A 25,191-nucleotide genomic window follows, 5' to 3' on the forward strand; every position below is an offset into this window, starting at 1 on the left:
AACCAGCGGTAAAAAAGGCAAGAGCTGAAGTCTGAAATGAACTGACCTGTGTCAGTTAGAACAGAGAAAGAGACACTTTGGAGTGGTGGGGAGGGAGGAAGGGGATACACAGATGTTAATATTTGGAGTTTTAGAATTCTAGTTGGAGTCTGGGATGCAGGGGAAACAGCATCTGATTGCTGGGAGAACCAAGTCTGGAGAAGAGTGTCACAGACACAATGGGGGACTGCCTGCTGTTGGGAATATGCTGCAGATGAGCCCAAAGAGAAAAGGGTGACCGAACATCCCTCTCACAGGCCTTACTAAAAACCATTCTATATAAAAAAACAGGCACTGACAGTTAACTCTCCCTCTGTGCTCCAGTTTCACAAGTGACTTCAGCAACAAGCAGAAAATCAGACCTCACAAAGACACACTTTAAAACCCTGCAATGCTGCTCCTCAGGAGATGTTTGCATGTTGTTAAAGGAAACAAAAAAATAATTAACTTTCCTGATCGAAAAGAACTGGATGAGCCGTGCTCAGAAGCAAAGTTGTCTGGGAAACACAGCAGCGCAGCCTGTCTCCTGGGGAGAAACAACTGGCCAACGGTTCTGGAGCCAACTGCAAGCTTGCCCTCGCAAGGTCACAGCTAGAAAAAAAGTCATTCTTGAGCCCACTGCAACTCTCTCCTGGTTAGGTCCAGAGGCGATGGAACTGGGGGAAATGCAACCAAGTAGCTAACAAGTCGGTTTAAAAGGGAAACTCAAATGTAATGGTGAACGAAACAGTGGCCTTTCCACTACAGTCTGATTTTTAACAATCTTGGAAATAAAAAAGCTGTTGACAAATAGTTGACTTGCAAGTTGGTTTCTGAGATACAAGCTCTGATCCAGGGCGTTAAACTGTCCTCTGTTGGATTACAGTGCAACATTTGCCAACAGTTGCTGGGATACAATGTCGAAGCACTAAATGTTTCTTTGTTTACAGATCCTTATTCTAGATATCTTTCTCAACTTGAGTTTCTTCGACCCCTCCTGTAGCTGAGTCCTCACTCTCTCTATCCAGGTGGCCTTTACCTGCCCAATACCTTGTGTGACAGAAAACCCACATGCCAAATGGAAATATTAATTTCATCGTATGGAACTTGCCTGAGACATTTACTGGACATTATTACCAACAACTTTTAAAAAGCAGGACAGAGCAGCTAAAGATGGCCACGCAAGCATTTGCAAATGAAAAGCTCAAGGCCGACTGGAGACAAAGGTCATTATCCAGTCCAGCCAGAACAATGATTAAATTACCTAGAATGGTTTCGTCAATGTTGATCATCAAAAGCCATCGACACCCATTGACTTTGAAAGAGCCAAACCTGTACCCCCCCACCGCCCCCCGACCACCACCAAGTCTGTCTGAACAACCTGGAATTTCAAACATCACACCAGAAGGTGCTGTTTCAAACAAAGAGGTGGTCACAAGACATGAATGCCTGTGCAACTTGTTTGTGAATTGTGCCTCAGAAAGACACTAACTGAACTCCAGGGAGAAAGCATCTCTCTCTCTCTCTAGCAAAGTCACAGAGAAGCCTCAGTGGCAGCGACTACGCCTCAAGACTATAGATTCAACAATATTCAACAACCAGGGGACGGATAAAGCCCCTCTCCTGCCTTCCGGAACCAGAAAAGCAAGCCCAAATTGTGCACGTGGCCCAGAGGGGACTTCAATATTTTAACTTCACTTCAAGACACTCACTCAGTATTTGAATTCCATTTATTATGGACTTTACTTCAAACTCCCAACTCAGGTTTCCCTCTGTAATCTATTTGTGCGTGTGCGCGCGTCTCTCGTGTGAATTTGAGCGTGGATTCGTCGTGTATTTTAGTCATTTTAACTGGTTTGGAGTGATTAGGTTTAAACTTGCATCTTTCTTGTTTAAACTCAAAAAAAAAAAAAATTGTCTGATTGGTTTGTTGGCAAATATAACAGGAGCAAGTGCTCACTGAGTTGATGAGCTCAATCCTGTGTTAAAAGAATAAACCCTGTTGTGGTCAAACCAGAGAAGGGGCGAAAGGGGAGCCTGCAACCCATTCCTCACCTGGTAGTAACAGTACACTATTTGTATGGAGCCCAGGAATCGAATAGCAAACCCTCATTAATGTATTTCAGCTACTGGTTCATAGCTCGTGTCTCCATGTGATCTTTCTCTATATTTAGAGGTGGTAGCGAAAAACACTTTTCAACTAACAGTGGCTCAGGCGAGAGTCTACAATGAAAACGCCTTTGAACTGGTGGTCTGTTGTTGCCACGGACTCTCTCTGGCCTATCTATTCCCCTCAGATCAGATGTGCTGCTCAATTTAATGCAACAGGCTGAGAAAGATTTATTAAAAAATAACCAGGACAAAGCTCATTTAAATTATGTGGTTGTCATACAAATTCCAAAATAGCTGCCAAACATACCTTCATTCAAATAAACCCCGACCCCACCACCACCGGAAATAAACAGTGTGGCTCCCCCTCCCTCAAGCACCTAACTCTTCTGCCCTGCACTAGGCAATTGTTCATCTATCACTCCTCCAAGTATCTGCACTCACCCCACATTTCTACAAATCTTCTTGATCCTCGTTTGTCCTGTACACGGAGGTCCTATACAGTAACCCTTCCCCCTCCCCCCACCACTGACATACCGTCTTGATTGTATAATAACTCTAACTCACTGATACGAATCAATCTTCAAGGGCAAAATGTAAGATGGATTAAGTTCATGGAGGTTAATTTTTTTGTTCAAGAAATGCCTGGAGGCACTTTGTCACTATGGGAATAAATAGTTTCAGCAATCCCTGGAAAACTCTGAAATGACAAAATGAAGTCACTTTTGGAAAACAATGGTGAAAGCTCACCATGTCAATCTCAGAATTTCCCTAACGTGAGATAGCAGTCTGAATCAGACAGTGCTGGCAACCCACAAGAAGCCTAGTCTCTCCGTCAGGGGTTTAACAAAGGTGTTCGAACAACACCAGTCCAGCAAGAGCGAGGTTGCTGCAGCTCCCCATTTAGACAAACCTACAATTCCTTGCACATACACAGAGCCGGTGGCAAGTCAGCAGAACACCAGTACATAGCGCGGTACACAGAGCACCAGTGGCAGAGAGTGTTCTGTATGGTTCGACTCAGTGGCAAGCGAGTGCCCTCATCCTCTCCTACTCATCACTCCACAGAGGGGACAGGAGATGGGACTTCAGAGAGAGCCCAGCTCAGTCAGTTGCCCCACAGCATAAACAGAACCGAGTAATGGGTGGCTTAGGAGTTAGATTATGAAGCTTTAGAATGGAAACTGAAAGTTCCAAATTAGGTAGAATCGGATAGGGTTCTGCATTTGGAGGATTAAAGACGAGCTGACAGAGAGGAGGGAGAGTCTGTGTACCTGCTTCAGAAAGGGGAACTCATTATTTAACTTTTGCTTTGGGTACTTTGCATTAGGTAAATATTTTTTTCCAGAGAGATAGCGAGATAAGACAGAACAAAGCTGGAAACCTAAAGGAAGGAGCGTCTGATAGGCTGTTTATGCTGCTGCTCTTTCACAGGATAGGCTAACTTGCTGAAACTAGGCTCCCCATCCATTTCATTTTCCGAGCAGGACATTTCCTTTTTGGCCACTCAGCCACCTTCCCTATGGACTGCCAGTGCCCTTGACCTGCTGGAAAGATGCACCAGGCCCATTGACATCCAGTTCAGACAGCTGGCCTGATGTTTAGGGGACTAACTGTTATTAGTACTGGCCTACAATATTGGCAATAGCACTCTGCATCAGGAAAAGGGCACTCCCCAGTCAAAAGGCCACTTTTCCTTAGCTTTGACATCTGATTATAAAGCTACTGAATTAGTGGCAAGTTTTTTGTTGATGGGAAGAAACGGTTAATCTCGCTGTGTCTAGTGAAAAATAAATGGTGCTCTCACACACAGGGGGTGCCTTGCACGTGAACAGGAATGGCAGAAGCAGCTGAGAACCAGGCTGCATTCCTCACACCAGGTCCTCTGTTAGACTCATTGTTCATTAACTGACACCATTGTGTGCTGCAGTGACTTCCGGAATGGTGGGCAAGTGTGATGTACTGGTCAAGAATTTCTGATCAGAAAAGCTCCTTTGCTGGAAATGCTTCCTGGAGTTCTCCAGGGCTAGAATGATGGAAAGAATGCGAGGCTGTGTTTTTGCGCGTTGCTGAGGTAATGTGTGTGTAAAGGAAACCCCAAGAGGCTAACTGGATAAACATGAAAGAAACACTGTCGTCATTCTTACCCGAATGAATGAGGTTTATTCCAAGATTACTCCCCTGTGGCTGCCATTTCCTTTTTCAGTTGACAGCTCTGTAATATGCAGTGTGTGTGTGTGAGGGTCACAATTATTCAGAGGTCTTGGAACTGACAAAACATAACAGATGTGAGCATCCAACATCGTGGATGAGTGCCTGTGAAGCCAAGATGGGGCTATTGTGTGCTGCAGCAATGGGAGTGCATGGTAAAACAGTGGAACATTTCCACACAGGCTGGTCAGAAGGGCCTAATCCAGCTCAAATGGTACTGCAGTGACATCAGTGGAACAGTAACAAAGAACCTGGATTCAGATAGCTCACTGGGATATCTCGGCGGAGGGCCTGTCCTGTAGGTTTGCAGGTTCTCCAAATTGGAAACAGGAAAAGGGCATGGTAAATTCTCATCTGTATTCCAGTTACACACTGCCACCTCGAATTAGAGTAAATCTATTTCACGTACAGAGTTTGATCCAGCACCTAATGGAGAGCGTTAAACAGGATAAGCCTCCAATCACAACAAAATATTTATCTATCTATTTTGTTGCAGGTTTGGAGTACAGAACACTTCAATCACTGTGATTACAAAGTGTACAATTCAGAACGATTTATAAACACTCCTGTATATCTGTTATTCTATATATAACCCCCCCCGAACCCTCAATTCGATTCCAGCCTGTAACTCACTCCCAGGTATCTGTTATTCTAGATTGCCTTAAACCCATACTCAAGGGAATAAAATCCCCATCTATGCAAGCCGCCCTCATTTTTAGCCCTGGGATCATTCCAATCAATCTATACAGCCCCCTCTGAGGTCTATGTCTGATGTGAACACACTGGAATAGGTAGGAAGAAAGTGCATTATCCACATAGCTCGAGGGCAGTAAAGTAATAGGGCAGTTCACCAGTGTAATGTTACTGCTTCAGTGTTAGATGGACAAGCATTGTCTTGCGATGAAAGTAGGGCTAACAGATTTGATAGAGTTCACTGCACCAGGTTATCAACACTTGTGATCAGCATCATGCCTTGCGTCAGTCTAAGTGGAGAACGCCCCACAGCTGCACTGTTACGCTGGCAGGAAGTAAATGATGTCAATTAAAATGACTGAAGAATGTTTTTGCTGGCAGCTGCTTGCTGAAGAACTTCACACTGCTAGAAACCTGAACCATGCCGAGTCACAGAGCAGTCTGTAAAATTAATTAGGCAGCCCCTTGACAAATCCTCCTGCTCCCTTCGAATGAAAGATGTGGAAATGACGTATAGAAAAGTCCAAGAATTTGCCCCTTTGGCCCGCAGCTGGAACGAGTTCCCTTTCATTCATATAGCATCTATAACACAGGGAAAAGTCCCAAGTATTAACTGTAAATCAATTGTTCAGTTGTATTGAGCCAGTGGGCATGAACTGGGGATTTACTTGTGCTCCGAAATATAGCAGTAGACGGAAACTGTTGTTGTTAGGTTTGGAGGTGCATGTTTGTAATGTGTGTAAGGATGTTAAGATTAGGCCCCAGTCCCATCCTTCACCGCCTGCCTATCTGGAATTGAACAGAAGCGTCATCAGACTTAATATGACACCGAGTCACATGAGATATTAGGGCAGGTGAGCAACAGTTCACCCAAGAAGGGAGGTTTTAAGGAGCCTCTGAAATGATGAGAGAGGGGAAGAGAAGCGGAGAGGTTTAGGGAGGCAATTCCAGAGCTTAGGACCTTGACAGATGGAGGCACGGCCGCCAATGGTGGGGCAAAGGATGGGGCGGGCGATGAACAAGAAGCCAGAATTGGAGGAATGCTGAGCTGAAGGAGATTATGGAGATAAGGGCAGGTGTGGCCCATGGAGGGGTTTGAACATGAGAATTTTAAAATTGAGGCACTGTTGGACCCTCGCCAATGTAGGTCAGCAAGCCCAGGGGTGACCAGTGAATGGGACTTGGTGAGTTAGGATACAGGCAGCAGTGTTTATCGTTAATGGAGATAGAAGATTGAAGGAGAGCATTGGAATAATTGAGTCCAGATGTGATAACATTGGATGAGTGTTTCAGCAGCAGATGGGCAAAGGTGGAGGCGAACAATATTACGGAGTTGGAAGTAGGCAGTCTTTGTAACAGGGATGATATGCGATCAGAGGTTAAGCTCAGAGTCAATCAGAATGTCAAGGTTGTTAACAGTCTGGCCCAGCCTGAGACACTGGAAAGCTGGATTGAATCAGAGTTTGTGACAATGTCTTCATCCTTTACAATGTCTTACTGACAGAAACATTGGCTCACCCAAGACTGACAACGCAGTCATAGTGAAGGGATGGTGTCGCAGAACTGGCTGCCAACATGTGGAATTCAAGATATTTTTGCACAATCGCAGGCAATTCGCTGGCGATGACTGGATGGATATGAAGAGAACCAGTCGAGGGCAGTCCCACCCAGGTGGACGAAGGTGGAGAGGCATTGGAGGAGGATAGTGTGACCGACTGCGGTACAGGCTGCAGACAGGTCAAAGAGGATGAAGAGGGGACAGCTCATAGTCACATAGGATGTCACTTGCAACTTTCATTAGGGCCTTTTCAGTGCTGTGGCACAGGAGAAACCTGTTGGAGCAGTTCAAACATGGAATTGCGGGATAAAGGGGCACGGATTTTATAAATAAAGGACTGGGAGGGTGGCAGTTTGCACAGAGAGTGGGCTCGAGTCCTTTTCTTGAGGAGGGGTGATGATAGCAGATTTGAAAGAAAGGTGCACGAATGCTGTTGGAGTAGAACATGCAATAGGAGTGGGCTGAATTGAACCAACCATCAGGGAGACTTTCACCATATCCGTCTGAAGTGGATGCAAACCCAGTTCCCAAAAACAAAAGGATATTTGGCAACCTATGTGAAGTCACCAAGCCCTCGAGCACTATCAAGATTATATGCTCCAAGTTTTCAAGACCTGGTTAAAAAGTTAACAAGCTCAAGTTATGACTCTCCAAGATGAGCAAAAGGGTGAAGATATCACCAAAAGTGGTTCTCTTCCCACCTCTGCTCTGTTTAAAGAACAAATGGAATTTTCTCATACAACATGGCAAGGACCTGCTTCCTGCAAGACACTTTGAACAACTATGACTTTTTTCTTTTTTTAAAGAAACAAACATTGGCATCTTCAGATGTATTGAAGAACGCAAAGAAAAATAATTAATCCAATACAGGCTGCCAATGACAGCTTTATACACAACTAGTAATTGTTTGATATGTCACACAAGAAGAATTGCCCATTTGAAGCAGACTGTTTAAACGTAACACAATATTTGCTGAAAGCAACAAACTTTCCTATTCGGCCAATCATCCTTGTGCTGGCTCTTTGAACGAGCTATCCAATTCATCTCACTCCCTGCTCTTTCCCCATTACCCTTCTTAAGCATTTATCCAATTCCCCTTCTGAAAGTTACAACTGAATCTGCTTCCACCACCTTTTCAGGCAGTGCAATATCGCATCCTGCCCTTGACTCGAGGCAAATAGCCTGACCTCTGAAGGGCTCTCGTCACACCTGGCCTTGGAAAAATATCGCTGAGTGTGTTCACTTCACTTCAGATCAAGGGGACGGAACTTGATTCACCGAGGCCAGATCTACTCCCACTTCAGTTGTTAAAAATGGAGAAGTTTGCCCTGGGAGCAAACATTGCATCTGCTCATTATCCCACTGCAACAGTGACACACCTTTACAGGAAAATTGGCTGTGGTGTGACCGATTTGAAATGTCACATGTAAAGGTTCATGCAAATGTTAATTCAGTATTGCAGCTGCAAGTCAAGATTTGACAGAAATGTCTGATTGGCTCAAATAGATTTGCCACACAAATGTGAGGCAGGAGATCCCAAGGAAAACCAGGATGACTGGAGCCTTCCTCAACGCCAAATCGGGAACAGTGGAGACTGAATAATTCGAGACTGGATAAAGAGAAACTGTTTGCAGTGGTAGCAGGGCTGGTAGCCAGAGGACCCCAGGTTTAAGGAAATTGATTCGAGAACCAGAGGTGAGGTGAGGTGAGGTGAATTCGAAACATCGAATCAGATTCAATAGCAACTTTCAAAAAGGAAACTGGATAAACTTGAAGGGGGAAAAAATGCCAGGATTGAAAGGGAAAAGTTCAGGGGAAGTAGAATTAATTGAATAGCTCTTTCCAAGAGCTGGCACAGACACAATGGGCCAAATGGCCTCCTTCAGTTCTGTGCCACGCTATGAATCTTGTTCCTTGACAAGCAACATGGACACCTACATCCATACTGAATAAAAGGCTTGACTCCATAATGAGGGGAATGACAGGTTTTTCTGATACCAATCTTTAGGTGTAGTTCCTTTTTTAAAAATTCATGCATTTGTCAAAAGCCATTCTAAGATGCACTTGGTGACAGACTAGTTCCAAGTGTGTTCATTGAATTGAAGTTCCATTTGCAGGATTTACAGAGTTTTGTGCAAGGCCAGGAATGGAATGGTTGTCTGTTTATACTGTTCTACCTTTCTATAATATAAAGGAATATTCTCGGCAGGCCTCAAACGGATGCAACATGAGCAAGCTGTCAACGTGCTACCTGCAGGAATCCATGTTTTATTTTCACTTGTTGCTCAGCTGCGGCTTTAAGCAGCGTGTGTGCCGGCCTCATCTACCGTTATTCAGATGCACTGGAAAAGCATCAATTCAGGCAAAGACAAAGCAATTTGTGTTGGCGTGCTTCAGTTTAATTTGTGACTCTACATAGCAGCAGACAATGGAGGGAGGATCTAGCAGGATAATCTCAGAGTGCCTTCCCAAAAGCATTCTCTTAACCTAAAACAAACTAAAAAGATTTGCATTTATACATCGCCTTTCACGACCCTCCAATGTGCTTTGCAGCCAATGAAATACTTTTCAAGTGTAGTCACTGCTGGAATATAGGAAATGCTGCAACCAATTTGCACACATCAAGCTCCCACACGCAACAATGTGATAATGACCAGATAATCTGTTTTTGTGATGTCAATTGAGTGATAAATATTGACCAAGACACCGGGGAGAACTCCCCTGCTCCTCCTCGAAATAGTGCCATGGGATCTTTTACATCCACCTGAGAGGGAGACAGGGCCTCAGTTTAACATCTCATCTGAAAAATGGCAAGTTTGACAGTGCAGCACTCCTTCAGCACCGCAATTATGAGACTTGGAGTGGGTCTTGAACCTACAATCTCCTGACTCAGGGGCAAGGGTGCTACCCACGAAGCCATGGTGACAGTAGTTTCGAATATAATACAATACATATAGTCACATGCCCACTCTAAGCACAGGTAAATACAACATATGGATAGAGTTTATTCAGGCGAAAAGGAATTCATGTGTAGCTGCACATTGAAACAGAAACTTACAGCATGCAACAACTCAGGAAATCTAAAAGTCACATTTGCGCAGGACCAACATTAAATCCCAGTACCTTGAGCAAGCCAGGAATTGGTTAGCTACCCTTCTCAATACCTCTTGAATCAATAGGATTGCTGATCAAAGATGAAATACTTATAAACCTGAAGCTCAAACAAATTCACAGAATCACAGAATAATACAGTGAAGAGGCCCTTCGGCCCATTGAGTCTGCACTGATGCATTAAAACACCTGACCTGTCTACCTAATCCCATTTGCCAGCACTTGGCCCATAGCCTTGAATGTTATGACTTAGAGGATGTGAGGCAACCTGCATCGACCACCCTCTCAGGCAGGGCATTCCAGACTGTCACCACCCTCTGGGTAAAAAAGTTCTTCCTCAAATCCCCCTTAAATCTCCCGCCCCTCACCTTAAACTTGTGACCCCTCGTAACTGACCCTTCAACTAAGGGGAACAGCTGCTCCCTATCCACCCTGTCCATGACCCTCATAATCTTGGACACCTTGATCAGGTCACCCCTCAGTCTTCTCTGCTCCAGCGAAAACAACCCAAGCCTATCCAACCTCTCTTCATAGCTTAAATGTTCCATCCCAGGCAACATCCCGGTGAATCGCCTCTGCACCCCCTCCAATGCAATCACATCCTTCCGATAATTCCCAACTCACACAGGAGAACACATTTCCTCTCTGTCCAAGTCCCACGTCCGTTATATTTACCAGGCAAATTTTCAAGGGATAAACACTTGAAGAGGAAAGAAACTTGCAAGGTGATGGGGAAAGTGGGGGAGTGGGAATCAATTGGACAGCTCTTTCACTGAGCTAGCCCAAGCATGATGGGACGAATGGCCTCCTGCGTAGTAAGGATCTATGAAATAAAGTTACTCAAGTGCAGCAAAGGGTTTGCAATGGTCAATGGAGGAGGAATTTCAGCAGCAGCAGTCAGCAATTTAAATCAGGTATTGTGTCTATTCCAGGATCAATGCCCACGTCTGCTTGCTCATAAACCCATCTGAACTGTCCAACAAAGTCTGTTCTTTCAGCACACACAATCCACATTTTGTGAACATTTGTAGGTCACTAGATCACATACAGTGAACCTTAGCTGCTTGCAATCTGGACCTGGCAGCATCCAGAAGAGATCAGGTCAATAAAATTCATTCATGGCAACAACTTCTGCAAGTTATTTTTGGGAAAAAAACGGTTCCGATCCCAACTGTTTGCATCCGGTGCCCCTGGAAGAGGAGTGCGCAGTGTCCGCCGGTACGCTTGAGGCCTTCTGCGACTCAGAAAGCAAACTTTATGATCGAATCTTGAGCAATTTCTGTCAGTCGCTGTGACACACCAGCAGTCAGTGTGTAGTGTAAGGTCAGTGAGACACATTCAAGACTGTTAAAACTGCTGGAAACACATGGTGTTAATCTGCAATACATGGCTGGAAAGTACAAGTCAGGATGGGAAGCAGAGAGGAGAGGAAAGGAAAAGGGTCACAGGGCAGTGTCTTCCACTGGAAATTATTTTCCACTCCATTTCAAACCTTATCTTTCCCAGGCTGGCCTGCTAAATTGATTGAATATGCTCTATCCCATCAATACACTGAGAGCGAGCTCAAAAAAAAGCAGCCCAAAATAGCAGCTCAGTTGAGAAGTTCAAAGCAATAATGGTAATGAGACTTCCCCACAGTTCAGCTTGTAAAGGGCACTGACCAGCTGGGTTGTACAAACCACAAGATCTCAAGATAAACACAATCACCACAAAGTTTCTCTCCCATTAAAGCATCAAATTGTTTCGTAAATGATTCCAGTTTGTCTCTACTCCTCCAATGCTATGTACTCTCCCACTATTCGCTACAAGAACGCTATTTGGCTGAAATTTGTCCATTATTGACCCACTTTTCACTGTTTAGCTCAAAATAATTTTCCACATCACCAACCTCTCATATCAATCACTGCCTTACTCTCCCAGCTGAAAAGAACAAATTTCTCCATTTCCCAGTGGGATCTGCCTTATGGCTCCTATTTCCACTGCCCCCTTCACCCAAAGATCTCCCTTGTGTGGGGAACAGCCCAAAGAATGAAGTTTCAACTTGAGACATCTCGCATCTCAACAGTCGACCAACACATGGAGAGAGACTGTAGAACGTTGTGGTGCACAGGGATCTGGGTGCCCCCTTACATCAATCACAAAAAGTTTGCAATCAGGTACAGCAACTAATTAGCAAGCCCAATGGAATATTGTCCTTTATTGCAAGGGGAGTGGAGTATAAAAGTAGTAAAGTCTTGCTGCAACTGTTTGGGGCATTGGTGAGACCACACCTAGAATACTGCATACAGTTTTAGTCTCCCTATTTATGCAGGGATATACTGCACTGGAAGCATTTCAGAGAAGGTTCACTCGGCTGACTCCTGAGATGAAGGGGTTTATCTTTTGAGGAAAGGTCGAGCAGGTTGGGCCTGTACTCATTGGAGTTTAGAACAACGAGAGGTGAGGAGGCTTGACAGGGTAGATGCTGAGAGGATGTTTCCGTCGTGTGGGAATCTAGAACAAAGGGGCACGGTTTCAGAATCAAGGGGTCTCCCTTTTAAGACAGAGATGAGGAGGAATTTCTTCCGTGAGTGGGTAATTTTTGGAATTCTCTATCCCAGAGAGCAGTGGAGGCTGGAATATAGATCAACTGGGAAAGTGGGCAAGGGATTAGCAAATGGAATTTAACGCAGACAAGTGCAAAGTGATACATTTTGGGAAGTTAAACCAAGGCAGGACATATACAGTGAATGGCAGGGCTTTTGGGAGTGTTGTTGAGTAGAGACACCTTGGGGTGCAAGTACATATTTCCCTGACAGGGTGGTGAAGAAGGCGCATATCATGTTGCCTTCATTGGCTGAGGCACTGAGTACAAGAGTTGGGATGTCATGTTACAGTCGTATCTAACGTTGGTTAGACCGCATTTGGAGTACGGTGTGCCGTTCTGGTTGCCATACTACAGGAAAGATGTGATTCAGCTAGAAAGGGTGCAGAAAAGATTCACAAGGATGTTATAAAGTCATAGAGAGATACAGCACTGAAACAGGCCCTTCGGCTCGAGTCTGTGCCGACCATTAACCACCCATTCATACCTACACTACCTACACGAGGGACAATTTACAATGGCCAATTTACCCATCAACCTGCAAGTCTTTGGCTGTGGGAGGAAACCGGAGCACCCGGCGAAAACCCACGCGGTCACAGGGAGCACTTGCAAACTCCACACAGGCAATACCCAGAATCGAAACCGGGTCGCTGGAGCTGTGAGGCTGTGGTGCTAACCATGTTGCCTGGTTTGGAGGGCTTGAGTTACAAAGAGAGATTGGATAGGCTGGGTCTGTTTTCCCTGGAGCAAAGGAGGCTGAGAGGGGACATGAAAAGAGGTATATAAAATTATGAGAGGCATAGATAGGGTAGATAGCCAGAGTCTGTTTCCCATGGTAGGGGTGACTAAAACTAAAGGGCATAGATTTAAGGTCAGAGGTTTAAAGGGAATCAAAGGGGTAAATTTTTCACACAATGAATAGTGGGTATCTGGAATGAGCTGCCTGAGGAGGTGGTGGAGGCAGGAACAGTAGCGACATTTAAGAGGCATCTGGACAGGTACTTGAATGAACAAGGCATAGAGGGATATGGAATTAATGCAGGCAGGTGGGATTAGTATAGATAGGCATTATGGTCGGCATGGACGCGGTGGGCCGAAGGCCCTGTTTCTATGCTGTACGACTCTGACTCTATATTCAAGGCTGAGTTAGACAGATGTTTTATCCACAAGGGAGTCGAGGGTTATGGAGGGCAGGCAGGAAAGATAAGGCCACAATCAGATCAGCCACAATCTTATTGAATGGCGAAGCAGGCTCGAGAGGCCGAATGGCCTACTTCTGCTTTTAATTTCTGTTTTACATGTGTAAGGTCCCAATGGAAGCCTAGCGCCCAAGGAATCGTTACCCTGGAAAGAATTGATGTCTTCAAAAGAGAGGGGAAAAATTTGACAGCATCATATCTGCAGTACTTCAGATCTGTGCACCACAGTTAGCTATTCCCTTAAAAGGGGAGAAATTAGCCAAGGGGAATAGAGAAATGGCAGAGAGTTTAAACAATGACTTTGTGCGTCTGTCTTCACGGAGGACGATACAAGAAGTCTCCCTGAAATAATTGAGATCCAAGGGTCGAGTGAGAATGAGGAACTGAAAGAAATTATGATTAGTAAAAAGGAGTATTGGAGAAATTAACGGGATTGAAAGTTGACAAATCCCCAGGACCTGATGATCTTCACCCTAGAGTTTTGAAAGAGATGGCTACAGAGATAGTGGATACATTGGTGATCATCTTTCAAAATTCTATAAATCCTGCAATGGTGCCTGCAGATTGGAAGGTTGTAAATGTAACTCCACTGTTTCAGAAAGGAAGGAGAGAGAAAACGGGGAACGACAGACCTGTTGGCCTGACGTCAGTTGGAGGGAAAAGACTAGAATCTATTATAAAGTATGTGATTACTGGACACTTAGAAAATAATGGTCTGATTGGGCAGAGTCAACATGGATTTATGAAGGGGAAATCACGTTTGACAAACTTGTTAGAATTTTTTGAGAATGTTACTAGCAGAGTGGATAAGGGGGAAACCAGTGGATGCGGTGCATTTGGACTTTCAGTGGCGCAGTGGTTTGCACCGCAGCCTCACAGCTCCAGCGACCCGGGTTCAATTCTGGGTACTGCCTGTGTGGAGTTGGCAAGTTCTCACTGTGTCTGCGAGAGTTTACTCCAGGTGCTCCGGTTTCCTCCCACATGCCAAAGACTTGCAGGTTGATAGGTAAATTGGCCATTATAAATTGCTCCTAGTATAGGTAGGTGGTAGGGAAATATAGGGACAGGTGAGGATGTGGTAGGAATATGGAATTAGTGTAGATTAGTATAAATGGGTGGTTGATGGTCGGCACAGACTCGGTGGGCCGAAGGGCCTGTTTCAGTGCTGTATCTCTAAACTAAACTAAACTAAAATTAAAGTGTATGAGATTGGGGCTAATATACTAGCATGGACTGAGGATTGGGTAACAGGCAGTAAACAGAGAGTAGAAATAAACGGGTCATTCTCAGGATGGCATGCTGTGACCAGTGGGGTATGGCAGAGATCAGTGCTCGAGTCCCAGCTGTTCACAATATTTCAATCATTTGGATGTGGGGAACAATTGAAATAGTTCCAAGTTTGTGGATGACACAAAACCAAGTGGGAATGTGTGTTGTGAGGAAGATGCAAAGTAGTTCAAGGGGATTTGGACAGACTTAGTGAGTGGGCAAGAACGCAGCAGATGGAGTATAATGTGGATAAGTGTGAGGTTCTCCACTTTGGTAGGAAGAATAGATGTGCAGAGTATTTCTTAAATGGTGAGAGATTGGAAAGTGCATGTCCAAAGAGACCTGGGTGTCCTTGTCACGTAGTCACTGAAAGCTAACATGCAGGTGCAGCAGGCAATTAGAAAGGCAAATGGTCTGTTAGCCTTTATCACAAGGGGATTTGAGTACAGGAGCAAAGAATTCTTGCTTCAATTGTATAGAGCATTGGTGGGGCCGCACCTGGAATATTGCGTGCAGTTCTGGCCCCCTTGCCTGAGGAAGGATATACTTGCCATAGAGGGAGTGCAGCGGAAGGTCAACAGACTGATTTCTGGGACGGTGGGATTCTCCAAGAGATTGAGGAGACTGGGCCTGTATTGTCTGGAGTTTAGAAGAATGAGAAGCGATCTCATTGAAACTGACAAAATTCTTAAAGGGAGAGACAGGGGAGATACAGAAAGGATGTTTTTCTGGCTGTGGGGTCCAGAAGCAGGAAACACAATCTCAATAAAGGGCAAGCTGTGTGTAGGACTGAGATGAGGAGGAACTTCTTCACTCAGAAGGTGGCGAATCTTTGGAATTCTCTGCCCCAGAGGGTGGTGGAAGCTCAATCACTGAGTAAGTTCAAGACAGAGATCAATTGATTTTGTGTTGTTAATGACATTCAGGGATATGGGGATAGTGCAGGAATATAGCCTTGAGGTCACCGATCTGCCATGATGTAGCATGGCAGAGCAGGCTCAAAGGGCTGAATGGCCAACTCCTGCTCCAGTCTGGCAATGGTAACTGTGGATTTGTCAGCTGGCACTTCCAAGCGGTGCAATTTGGAGAAAGGCAGCTGCAACCAAGAGTTTGTAAATAGCAAGATCGATAGCAATCGTGCTGGGCAAGACAGCATCACAGCAGCAGACACTGACAAACTATTTCTCTTTGTGACGAGAGAACTTAACCTTTAAACTCCTGAACACGCGACAGCACAGCTCATCTTGGATGGAAGCAGAGTCCAAGCAGGAAGGAATTAGCACAGGTCGCTGCCACACAGTTCATTTTGAACATCTCCTTTCTATGGCTTCCTCTGTGGGACTCCAGAATCAATCATTCAGTTCCATTTGGGAGCAAATAACACAAGGCAATATGCTGATCAATTAATAACCTCACTCCAGACCCAGTGAACCTGATTGTTTGTGCATTCAGTAAAACAATCATAGCAAAGACCATGGAAGATAGCAAAAATAACATGCTACCAACACAGAGAACATGAAGGTCTCTTTAACAGCTGTTACCACAAACATCCTTTCTCAGTTGCAAAATCACTTCAACATTCAAGAACCAACTGAAGCACAAAGTGAAAACTAATAATTCACTTGCACGACAAAACGGTCAACATTTTGTCACTGAGAACACTACTTTTTGTGTGTGTGAAATGGATCGGATTCACACATGTCTGAATTCATAAAGAATGGTTTCTTCTCCAACAAGAGCAATGGAGACAAGGTAAAACAGTGACATTTATAGAACGTCTTTCACAACCACAGGTTTTCCCAAAACCAATGAAACACTTTTGAAGTCTAGTCACTCATGTAATGCAGGAAACGCAGCAAACAATTTGTGCACAGCAAGCTCCCACAAACAGCAGTGTGATCCTGACCAGGTAATCTGTTTTCATGATGTTGAGAGATAAACATTGGCCAGGACAGCTGGGATAACTTTCCCACTCTTGTCCAAATAGTTCCACAAGATCCTTTACGTCTACCTGAGAAGGCAAACAGGGTTTCAGCTCAACATCTCATCTGAAAGACGGTCCCTCCGACAGTGCAGCAGTCCCTCAGTACTGCACTGGAGTGTCAGCCTGCACTTTTGTCAAGTGCTGGAGTGGGACTTGAACCCACAACCTTCAGTGTCAGAGGTGACAGAGTGCCGCCACTGAGCCAAGGCTGATGCCTCAAGCGACTTGGACGTTATTTGACCCATGCTTGTGGTGCCAGCATCCAAATGTGTGCTCACTTGTTTTCCACTCAACGTTTCCCCAAAAGGACCACAGCTGAAATGAGCAGTCTTTGGGAAGGCTAGAAAACTGCAGCAAAGTCACATTTCTGCACTTTGCTGTGCCACTCCAAAACCTACCCTTCCGATGACTCGTTGAATATTTCACCACAAGATGTGATACTGAGCCACACTGAAGCTGCTCTACACTCAGGTGAGCTGAGGTGCTCCCCAGAGTTGGCCTCCATCCCTCCTGAGCAAAGGGGCTGGCGGGAGAAATGAGGAGGACTATTGGCAAAGAACCAGAAGTGACAAGAGGAGTACTTGTATTTTATATATCGGCAGCGAATTCTTGTGATTTGGAATGCGCTGCCTGAAAGGGCAGTGGAATCAGATTCAATAGTAATTTTCAAAAGAGAATTGCAAAGGTCAATAATTGCAGGGCTCTAGGTAAAGAGCAGGGGAGTGGAACTAACTGGCAACTTTTCAAAGAGCCAGCACAGACACAATGGGTCGAATGGTCTCCTCCTGTGCTGCATGGCTTTAAAAGGTCAACTGACTGGTCAGTGCTGGGCTGCAGCAGTAAACTCTGATCTGCAACTTTGAGTGAACGAAACAAAAATCAGCTCAATGGTGCAACACTAAGGAGTCCAAGAACTGTAAAGCTTCCTTTTCCCCTGAAGCCAGTTTACAACCAGACCAAATAGCTGCAGTCCGAAGAGAATCTGGCACTGCACCCACCAACAATCTCAGCTAAACAGTCTGTCTAATGCTAACCGCACCGTCACTGCACAATACTGTGACCCAAGGTAGGCCCATTTACAAATAGATCAATCATTTTAACTGCACAAGAGCTGGACAAGCGACCTTGTGTTGCAGCAGTCGGCAGCACTTACACAATACTTGGAGAGGTTGGTGAAAAGCAGCTCAGGTTTTCTCTGGTTAACAGTGTGGTCTGCAGTGTGCAGCTGGCTGACTGCACACTAAACGCACGATGCATTCAGTTTTACTCAGTTTTTGTTGAAGTAAAAACAAGAATTTTCCAAAAGAAATGATTTTATACTTAATCAGATTTAAAAATTGCTGGGGAATTATGAAATTAGAAAAGGCCATCAAAGCTCTCCCGACTAACTTGCACTCTGCCTGATCATTGGCTTGTAATACGTGTCGTTCAGGGAAAGGAATTTGCCAGTACACCCCAGGCTGCCATACACATGACTACAACCCTGCTTCACATCACTAATACAGTCTTGAGGAAGCCACTCAGCTACAAAACAGGGCAACTGGTCATGAGCAATAAATGTGACCTCACCCACATCTCCGAAAACCAATAGGTGTCCCTGAAGTGGTGAAAGGCGCTACGTAGATGCAGCTCTGTCCCTCACAGAAAGGATAAATCCGGAGCACTAAAGCAAGATAATCCTGAAGAAATAAACTTCAAGAGGACATGAATAGGCTGGTGGAATGGGCAGATACATGGCAGATGAAACTGAATGCAGAAAAGTGTGAAGTAATACATCTTTGGAGGAAGAACTAGGAGAGGCAATAGAAAATTTGAAAGGGGCTGCAGAAGTCGAGGGACCTGGGGGTATCTGTTCATAAATCATTGAAAGTGGCAGAGCAGGTTGAGAAAGTGGTTAATGAGGCATACAGGATCCTGGGCTTAATAGATAGAGAAGCTCGTAAGTTATGATGCACCTTTATAGATAGGGCCCTACCAAATTCACGGTCAAATTTTACAAATTTCACTGTCACTGTATTTTAAGAATCATGGATTTCACAATTTCAAGCACAGGGTGGCACAGTGGCTAGCACCGCAGCCTCACAGCTCCAGCGACCCGGGTTCAATTCTGGGTACTGCCTGTGTGGAGTTTGCAAGTGCTCCCTGTGTCTGCGTGGGTTTTCTCCGGGTGCTCCGATTTCCTCCCACCACCAAAAGACTTGCAGGTTGATAGGTAAATTGGCCATTATAAATTGTCACTAGTATAGGTAGGTGGTAGGGGAATATAGGGACAGGTGGGGATGTGGTAGGAATATGGGATTAGTGTAGGATGAGTATAAATGGGTGGTTGATGGTCGGCACAGACTCAATCGGCCAGAGGGCCTTTTTCAGTGCTGTACCTCTAAACTAAACTAAGCTAAATCGTAAATTTCACGGTGTCGCAACAAACCATGAAAATGATCTATTTAAAACAAAAAAAAAAGGGAGGTTTCTGGTTTCAAATGGGATTTATTGTATACTGAAAAACTGTTGTAAAAAGCTGACTGTAAACAGATCACATTCTTAACTCACTGAGCATGGAGCAAACTGCAACTATCTCTTTCTTCATTGCCTGTCTCTGTGCTGTGAATACCTGTCCATGTGAAGACACAGCTCTCTCTGCGCCCACGGGAGTGTGCTGGAATTGTCAGACAGCTCACATGCGTTAATCTGAGACTTCATCTCACAACGTGTAGCAAAAACCTGTCAGAGTTTATTTGCACTTTTTTTTTTGTTCATTTGTGGGATGTTGGTGTCGCTGACTCGGCCAGCATTTATTGCCCATCCTGAATTGCCCTTGAATGGAGTGGCTTGCTCGGCCATTTCAGAGGGCAGTGGGTCTGGAGTCACATGTAGGCCAGACCAGGTAAGGACAGAAGATTTCCTTCCCTAAAGGACATCAATGAACCAGATGGGCTTTTCCAACAATTGACGATGGTTTCATGCTCACCATCAGACTAACTTTTTAATTCCATATTTATGAATTGAATTCAAATTTCACCATTTGCTGTGGTGGGATTCGAACCCTTACCAGAGCATTAGTCTGAGCTCTGGATTACTAGTCCAGTGACATTACCACTCCACCACCAACTCCCCCACTTGGCAAGCAACCACCATTTTGCACATAACATTGAATGAATATCCACTACTTTGGGTGATCAAGTTTCTACAATGGTATGTTGGTGCTTGCAAAGGCACCCATAAGTACCAGTGTAACTAACTGACAATTTTCTCAAGCTCCCTGTCCACTTCCTAAAGAGATGAAATGGTTGCTTTTTTTTTTGCGTGTTTCTTTTCCAGCTAAGCGGTGTTGGATGTACTCTGACTCTAAGTGATGCTGAACCATTGCCCAGTGTGTGTGATCCAATCAAACACTGCAGCTTGTACAAAACAATACCTCGCCATCAGCTTGCAGAATGTGGCTTCCAGATTCTTTCACTCGATGTGCTGGAGTAATGATGGTGGCCATTCTGGCATTCTCACTTGTCTGCTAATACTCGAGACTGTTTCTCTAAAAACTGCACCGGAAGGCCTCCCTCATCTACCAAGCAGCGAGTTTGTCTACCACAAAAACATGCCATTTTCGCAACATGTCCTGCAATAAGGGAGGTGAAGCCTTGTGTCAATGAATAAAACTTGCAAAGTTCACAAAATGCCTGATTTCATCCAGCACCCGAGATTTCACAGTCCCCGATGCATTTTTCACGCCTGTGAATTTGGTAGGGCACCCCCCACCCCCACTCCTCCCCCACCCACTCATAAAACACTGCTTCGGCCTCAACTGGAGTACTGTGTCCAGTTCTGGGCACCACACTTTGGGAAGGATGTGAAGGCACTGGAGAAAGTGCAGAAAAGACTCATGAGAATGGTTCCAGGGATGAAAGACTTCAGTTACATGGATAGGGTGGAGAAGCTGGGGCTGTTCGCCTTAGAGAAGTTTGAAAGGAGATTGGATGGAGGTGGTCAAAAACATTAGGGGTCTGGACGCAGCAGGTAGAGAGAAGCTGTTCCCACGAGCAGAGGGATGGAAAATCAGGGGACACTGATTTAAGCTGTTTGGCAAACAAACCAGAAGTGACAGGAGGAAAAGCCTTTTTATGTAGCGAGTGGTTGGGATCTGGAATGTACTGTCAGAGTGTGGTGGAGGCAGATTCAATCTTGGCTTTCAAGAGGGAATTGGACAGTTATCTAAAGAGAAAAAAATTGCAGGGCTATGGGGAAAAGGCAGGAGAGTGGAACTAGCTGAGTAGCTCTTATAGAGGGCAGAATGGTGTCTTTCTGAGCTGGACCCATTCTGTGATTCTAAATTGAATACGTCTGCACAAATTGCCAAAAGCCTACTTATGCAGTGCAGGAACTTAACTGCATCACATTTCACTGACCACGGGCTCTGCCTGTTAAGATCTTATCTAACTTCTGTTGTGGATTGCTAGCTGCTTCCTCTGACTGGAAGGGAGAGTGGAAAGTCATTTAGATTATCATCTGCAAGCAGATTAGCATCTGAAAATTTGACCATTTTGCAGAGAGTCTTTGAATCCAAGTAATTGATGTCAGTCTGAGACTTCACTCTGGAGATTTTAAAAAAGTTATCTTAGATTTCCTAGAAAACAGCAGTCCTCAGGGAATTCCAGTTAAGACATTTACAGACACGACTTAAAAGCCATTTTTCATTATTGCAAGGCAGCGTTTAGATATTGTAGCAGAGATAAAGGGAAAGCAGGAAGGCTTTGTTCGATGATTATCGGTGGCACATGTGGCAACAAGAAATTTTCAATGCGTTGAGAGATTGGCACTATTACTGTTGCCAGAGTACCAATCCAGAAGCTCGCCCTCATGGAAAATTGAGCATGCAAGCTGGAATTTGGTTTTGGTAACACTGGGGCCAGATCTATTGCCCAGCCCGAGTTACCCTGAGGTGGTGCTGGTGGGTGGGCTTTTCTCCTTAAACCAATGCAGTCTTGTCCTGGTCATGCTCCCACAATTGTGGGAATTACAGGATATTGGCCCAGCAATAATGAAGAGAGGGTGATAAAAATACAAGTTGCGATTGTGTGGGACTCGCAAGGAAACATCGAAATGATGGTATTCCCACGACCTTGCAGCTCTTGTCCTTTTTAGGTGGTAGGGGGAGATGATGTTGGTGAGTTGCATCTTGTATCATTGTAAAAGCAGCTTTGAAGAGTCAGGAAGTGGGCCACTTTCCACAGAGTACCCAGTCTCATCCTGCCTTTGTAGACAGGTGTTACCACAGGCTAGAAAGGGCTACTTCATTATCTGTGGACTTGTGAATGAAACTGAATACTGTGGAACCATTAGTGAATGCCCCCACTCCTGACCTCATAATGGAGAGCAGATCTTTGATGGATCAACTATTAAGCTGCCAGTACACTCGTCCATCATCATTGTATACATCCGTTCTTCTTTTCTTTTGGGCCTCCTTATCTCGAGAGACAATGGATACGCGCCTGGAGGTGGTCAGTGGTTTGTGAAGCAGCGCCTGGAGTGGCTATCAAGGCCAATTCTAGAGTGACATACATCCATACACCCTCAAAAAACACACTTTGTATGTATTTTGCCCAACTTGAAGGATGAGAGTTTTAAAAATTGAGACAACTTCCCATTTTATCATTTTAATCGACTCCATGTCCCCATTGTGACTAACTGGTTTGCACACAAACTCTCCATTACCAAGGTTGCTTCCTTTCATCTCTGCATAACTGTCTACCAGAGCCACACTCCATGCTTCTTCCAGTTGTCCGTCCTCTCTGGCTTTCTGTCAATACCCGAAGCCCATTGCACGTGAATGGCAGGGCCTTCAACTCCTCTTCTCTTTCCATCTTAAAGTAAATATATTCACTATCCATAACCCAACAGCTGAGCCTCCTTTGCAAAGCGCCTCCAGACAGGTTTAATCTACGTTGAATACATGATATAAATGCAAATTAATTTTTGTTCATCTCACTACCTTTTTAACCTTGCTGATGAGCAGCACCATGGGCCTTGACAGAGTCTTGGTTTCTCAATTCCAAAAAGGATCTAAACTCAAACAAAAACCAGCAGATATTCCTCTCATAACAATTTTTGGCACACAATAATTGTAGAATCCACTTACCTATAATTTTTCGGAGATCTTCACATTGACTGATTTGAGGAAATCGGAGGATTTCCTTCCACTTTTTGCTTCGTCCTTTCCGCTTCCCGCCTCCACCTAATAAATTTAAAAGCAAAATTAGTTAGGCTTGAGATGCATTTTTGAATATACACGTGCCCTTTTACATATGCAGGTGGGGCTCAGCTCATCAGCTGCTGAAAGCTTCATTCACACATTCGTTACCTCTAGACTTGACCATTTATTGTGTCTGCACCAGGTCACTGAATGAGCAATTCACTTAGTTCCATTCCCCTGCCTTCTCCCTGTAGCCCTGCACATTCTTCCTTCTCATAACAGTCTAATTCCCTTTTCAATGCTTCAATTGAACCTGCTTCCTCCACACTCTCAGGCAGTGCATTCCAGACGTTAACCACTCGCTGTGTGAAAAAGTTACTTTTGCTTCTCTTACCAAATACTTGAAATCTGCGCCCTCTCGTTCTTGATCCTTTCATGAGTGGGAACAGTTTCTCTCTATCTACTGTGTCCAGCTCGAGATGGCTTGGCCATGTGATGGCAGGATCCCCAAGGACATACTGGACAGCGAGCTTGTCAGCTCTCAGTTCCGAAGAAGGGTCACTGACCCGAAACGTTAACTCTGCTTCTCTTTCCACAGATGCTGCCAGACCTGCTGAGTGGTTCCAGCATTTCTTGTTTTTATCACAAAAAACAGGTAACCTGCTCATTATCACATTGCTATTTGTGGGAGCTCGCTGTGCACAAATTTGCAGCCAGATTTCCAAAATTACAAGAGTGACTACATTTCAGAAGTACTTCATTAGCTGTAGGGCGCTTTGGGATGTCCCACAGTTGGAAAAGGCGCAAGAGAAAAGTCTTTTTTTTTTTAAAAGGCAGCTAAAAGGGGCATGTCTGCAGCATGGCACCTATTCTTAAATTGGATTGTTGTAATCTTTTGCCCAAGATTGGGGTTGGGGGGAGAAAGCTAGGAAGCAAAACTCAGCCAGCCATCTATCACCCTGTGCTTTATTACAAGGACTAACTAGTATCCATTAGCGAATCTGCTCAGTCTTAACCATGTTGGTTCATGATAAGTAGAATAATATAGCACTGGGTGGCACAGACATTTGGGCAACTGAAAATGAAGACAGGTTGCTACAAAGGCCATTAGCAATGGCAGATTACAGGAATATGCACAATTACATAGACAAAATTAACTCAACTTCAGTTTTCTAGTACACTCAGAGCAGCGACAGACGCTACAGTTTGGTACTGGATGAATTAACCTATGCTGTCACAAATAGGGTAAACACAGGCTCGACAGAGAGCCATCAGGGAACTGATGGACTGAATGACCTCCTTTTGCATCAGAACCACGATAGCTGTGACAGACATGTGTCATTTTCACCAAACAGATAGTTTCACACATTGCAAATGATATGCCTGTAACCCAATGTCTCCGAGGCATATTGCCAAAAAATAAATAGACATTTAGTAATATGGAGGAATATGTGTTTCTTTTTTAACTCCACTGACAAATATTATAGTTGATGGCCAAGAATATAGAGCTTTTGTTACACAGTTCTGACAATATAATATTGCCATCAAACCAAAGACACCCCTTGAGTAGAAGGGCAATATGTCAAGTTCAGTGGGAAGTCATCCTCCTTCCCACAGTACAAATGTAAATAACTTCACCTCATTCCAAGATTTACAAATGTCCATTTATTCAGCAATTCAGTTTTTAATACGAGAGAGAGAGACAGACAGACAGAGGGTGGGAGAGGCAGGAGAGAGAGAGAGGCAGGAGAGAGACAGGAGAGAGACGGGTGAACGGAGAGACGGGTGAACGGAGAGACGGGTGAACGGAGAGACGGGTGAACGGAGAGACGGTGAACGGAGAGACGGGTGAACGGAGAGACGGGTGAACGGAGAGACGGTGAACGGAGAGACGGGTGAACGGAGAGACGGGTGAACGGAGAGACGGGTGAACGGAGAGACGGGTGAACGGAGAGACGGGTGAACGGAGAGACGGGTGAACGGAGAGACGGGTGAACGGAGAGACGGGTGAACGGAGAGACGGATGAACGGAGAGACGGATGAACGGAGAGACGGATGAACGGAGAGACGGATGAACGGAGAGACGGATGAACGGAGAGACGGATGAACGGAGAGACGGATGAACGGAGAGACGGATGAACGGAGAGACGGATGAACGGAGAGACGGATGAACGGAGAGACGGATGAACGGAGAGACGGATGAACGGAGAGACGGATGAACGGAGAGACGGATGAACGGAGAGACGGATGAACGGAGAGACGGATGAACGA

General features: G+C 44.9%; 1 protein-coding gene across 3 annotated transcripts in view; it reads right to left on the reverse strand.

Moving 5' to 3' along the window:
• The window catches only part of LOC137357079 (G protein-coupled receptor kinase 5-like), a 122,650-nt gene that overhangs the window by 58,413 nt on the left and 39,046 nt on the right, over positions 1–25,191 (reverse strand). For all 3 annotated transcript variants that reach the window (XM_068023071.1, XM_068023073.1, XM_068023072.1), the window contains exon 2: positions 22,867–22,962. In XM_068023071.1, the coding sequence (XP_067879172.1) occupies positions 22,867–22,962 (96 nt within the window). The remainder of the gene's footprint in view (positions 1–22,866; positions 22,963–25,191) is intronic.

This window comes from Heterodontus francisci, chromosome 47 (assembly GCF_036365525.1).
Source record: "Heterodontus francisci isolate sHetFra1 chromosome 47, sHetFra1.hap1, whole genome shotgun sequence".
Taxonomy (NCBI): Eukaryota; Metazoa; Chordata; class Chondrichthyes; order Heterodontiformes; family Heterodontidae; genus Heterodontus; species Heterodontus francisci.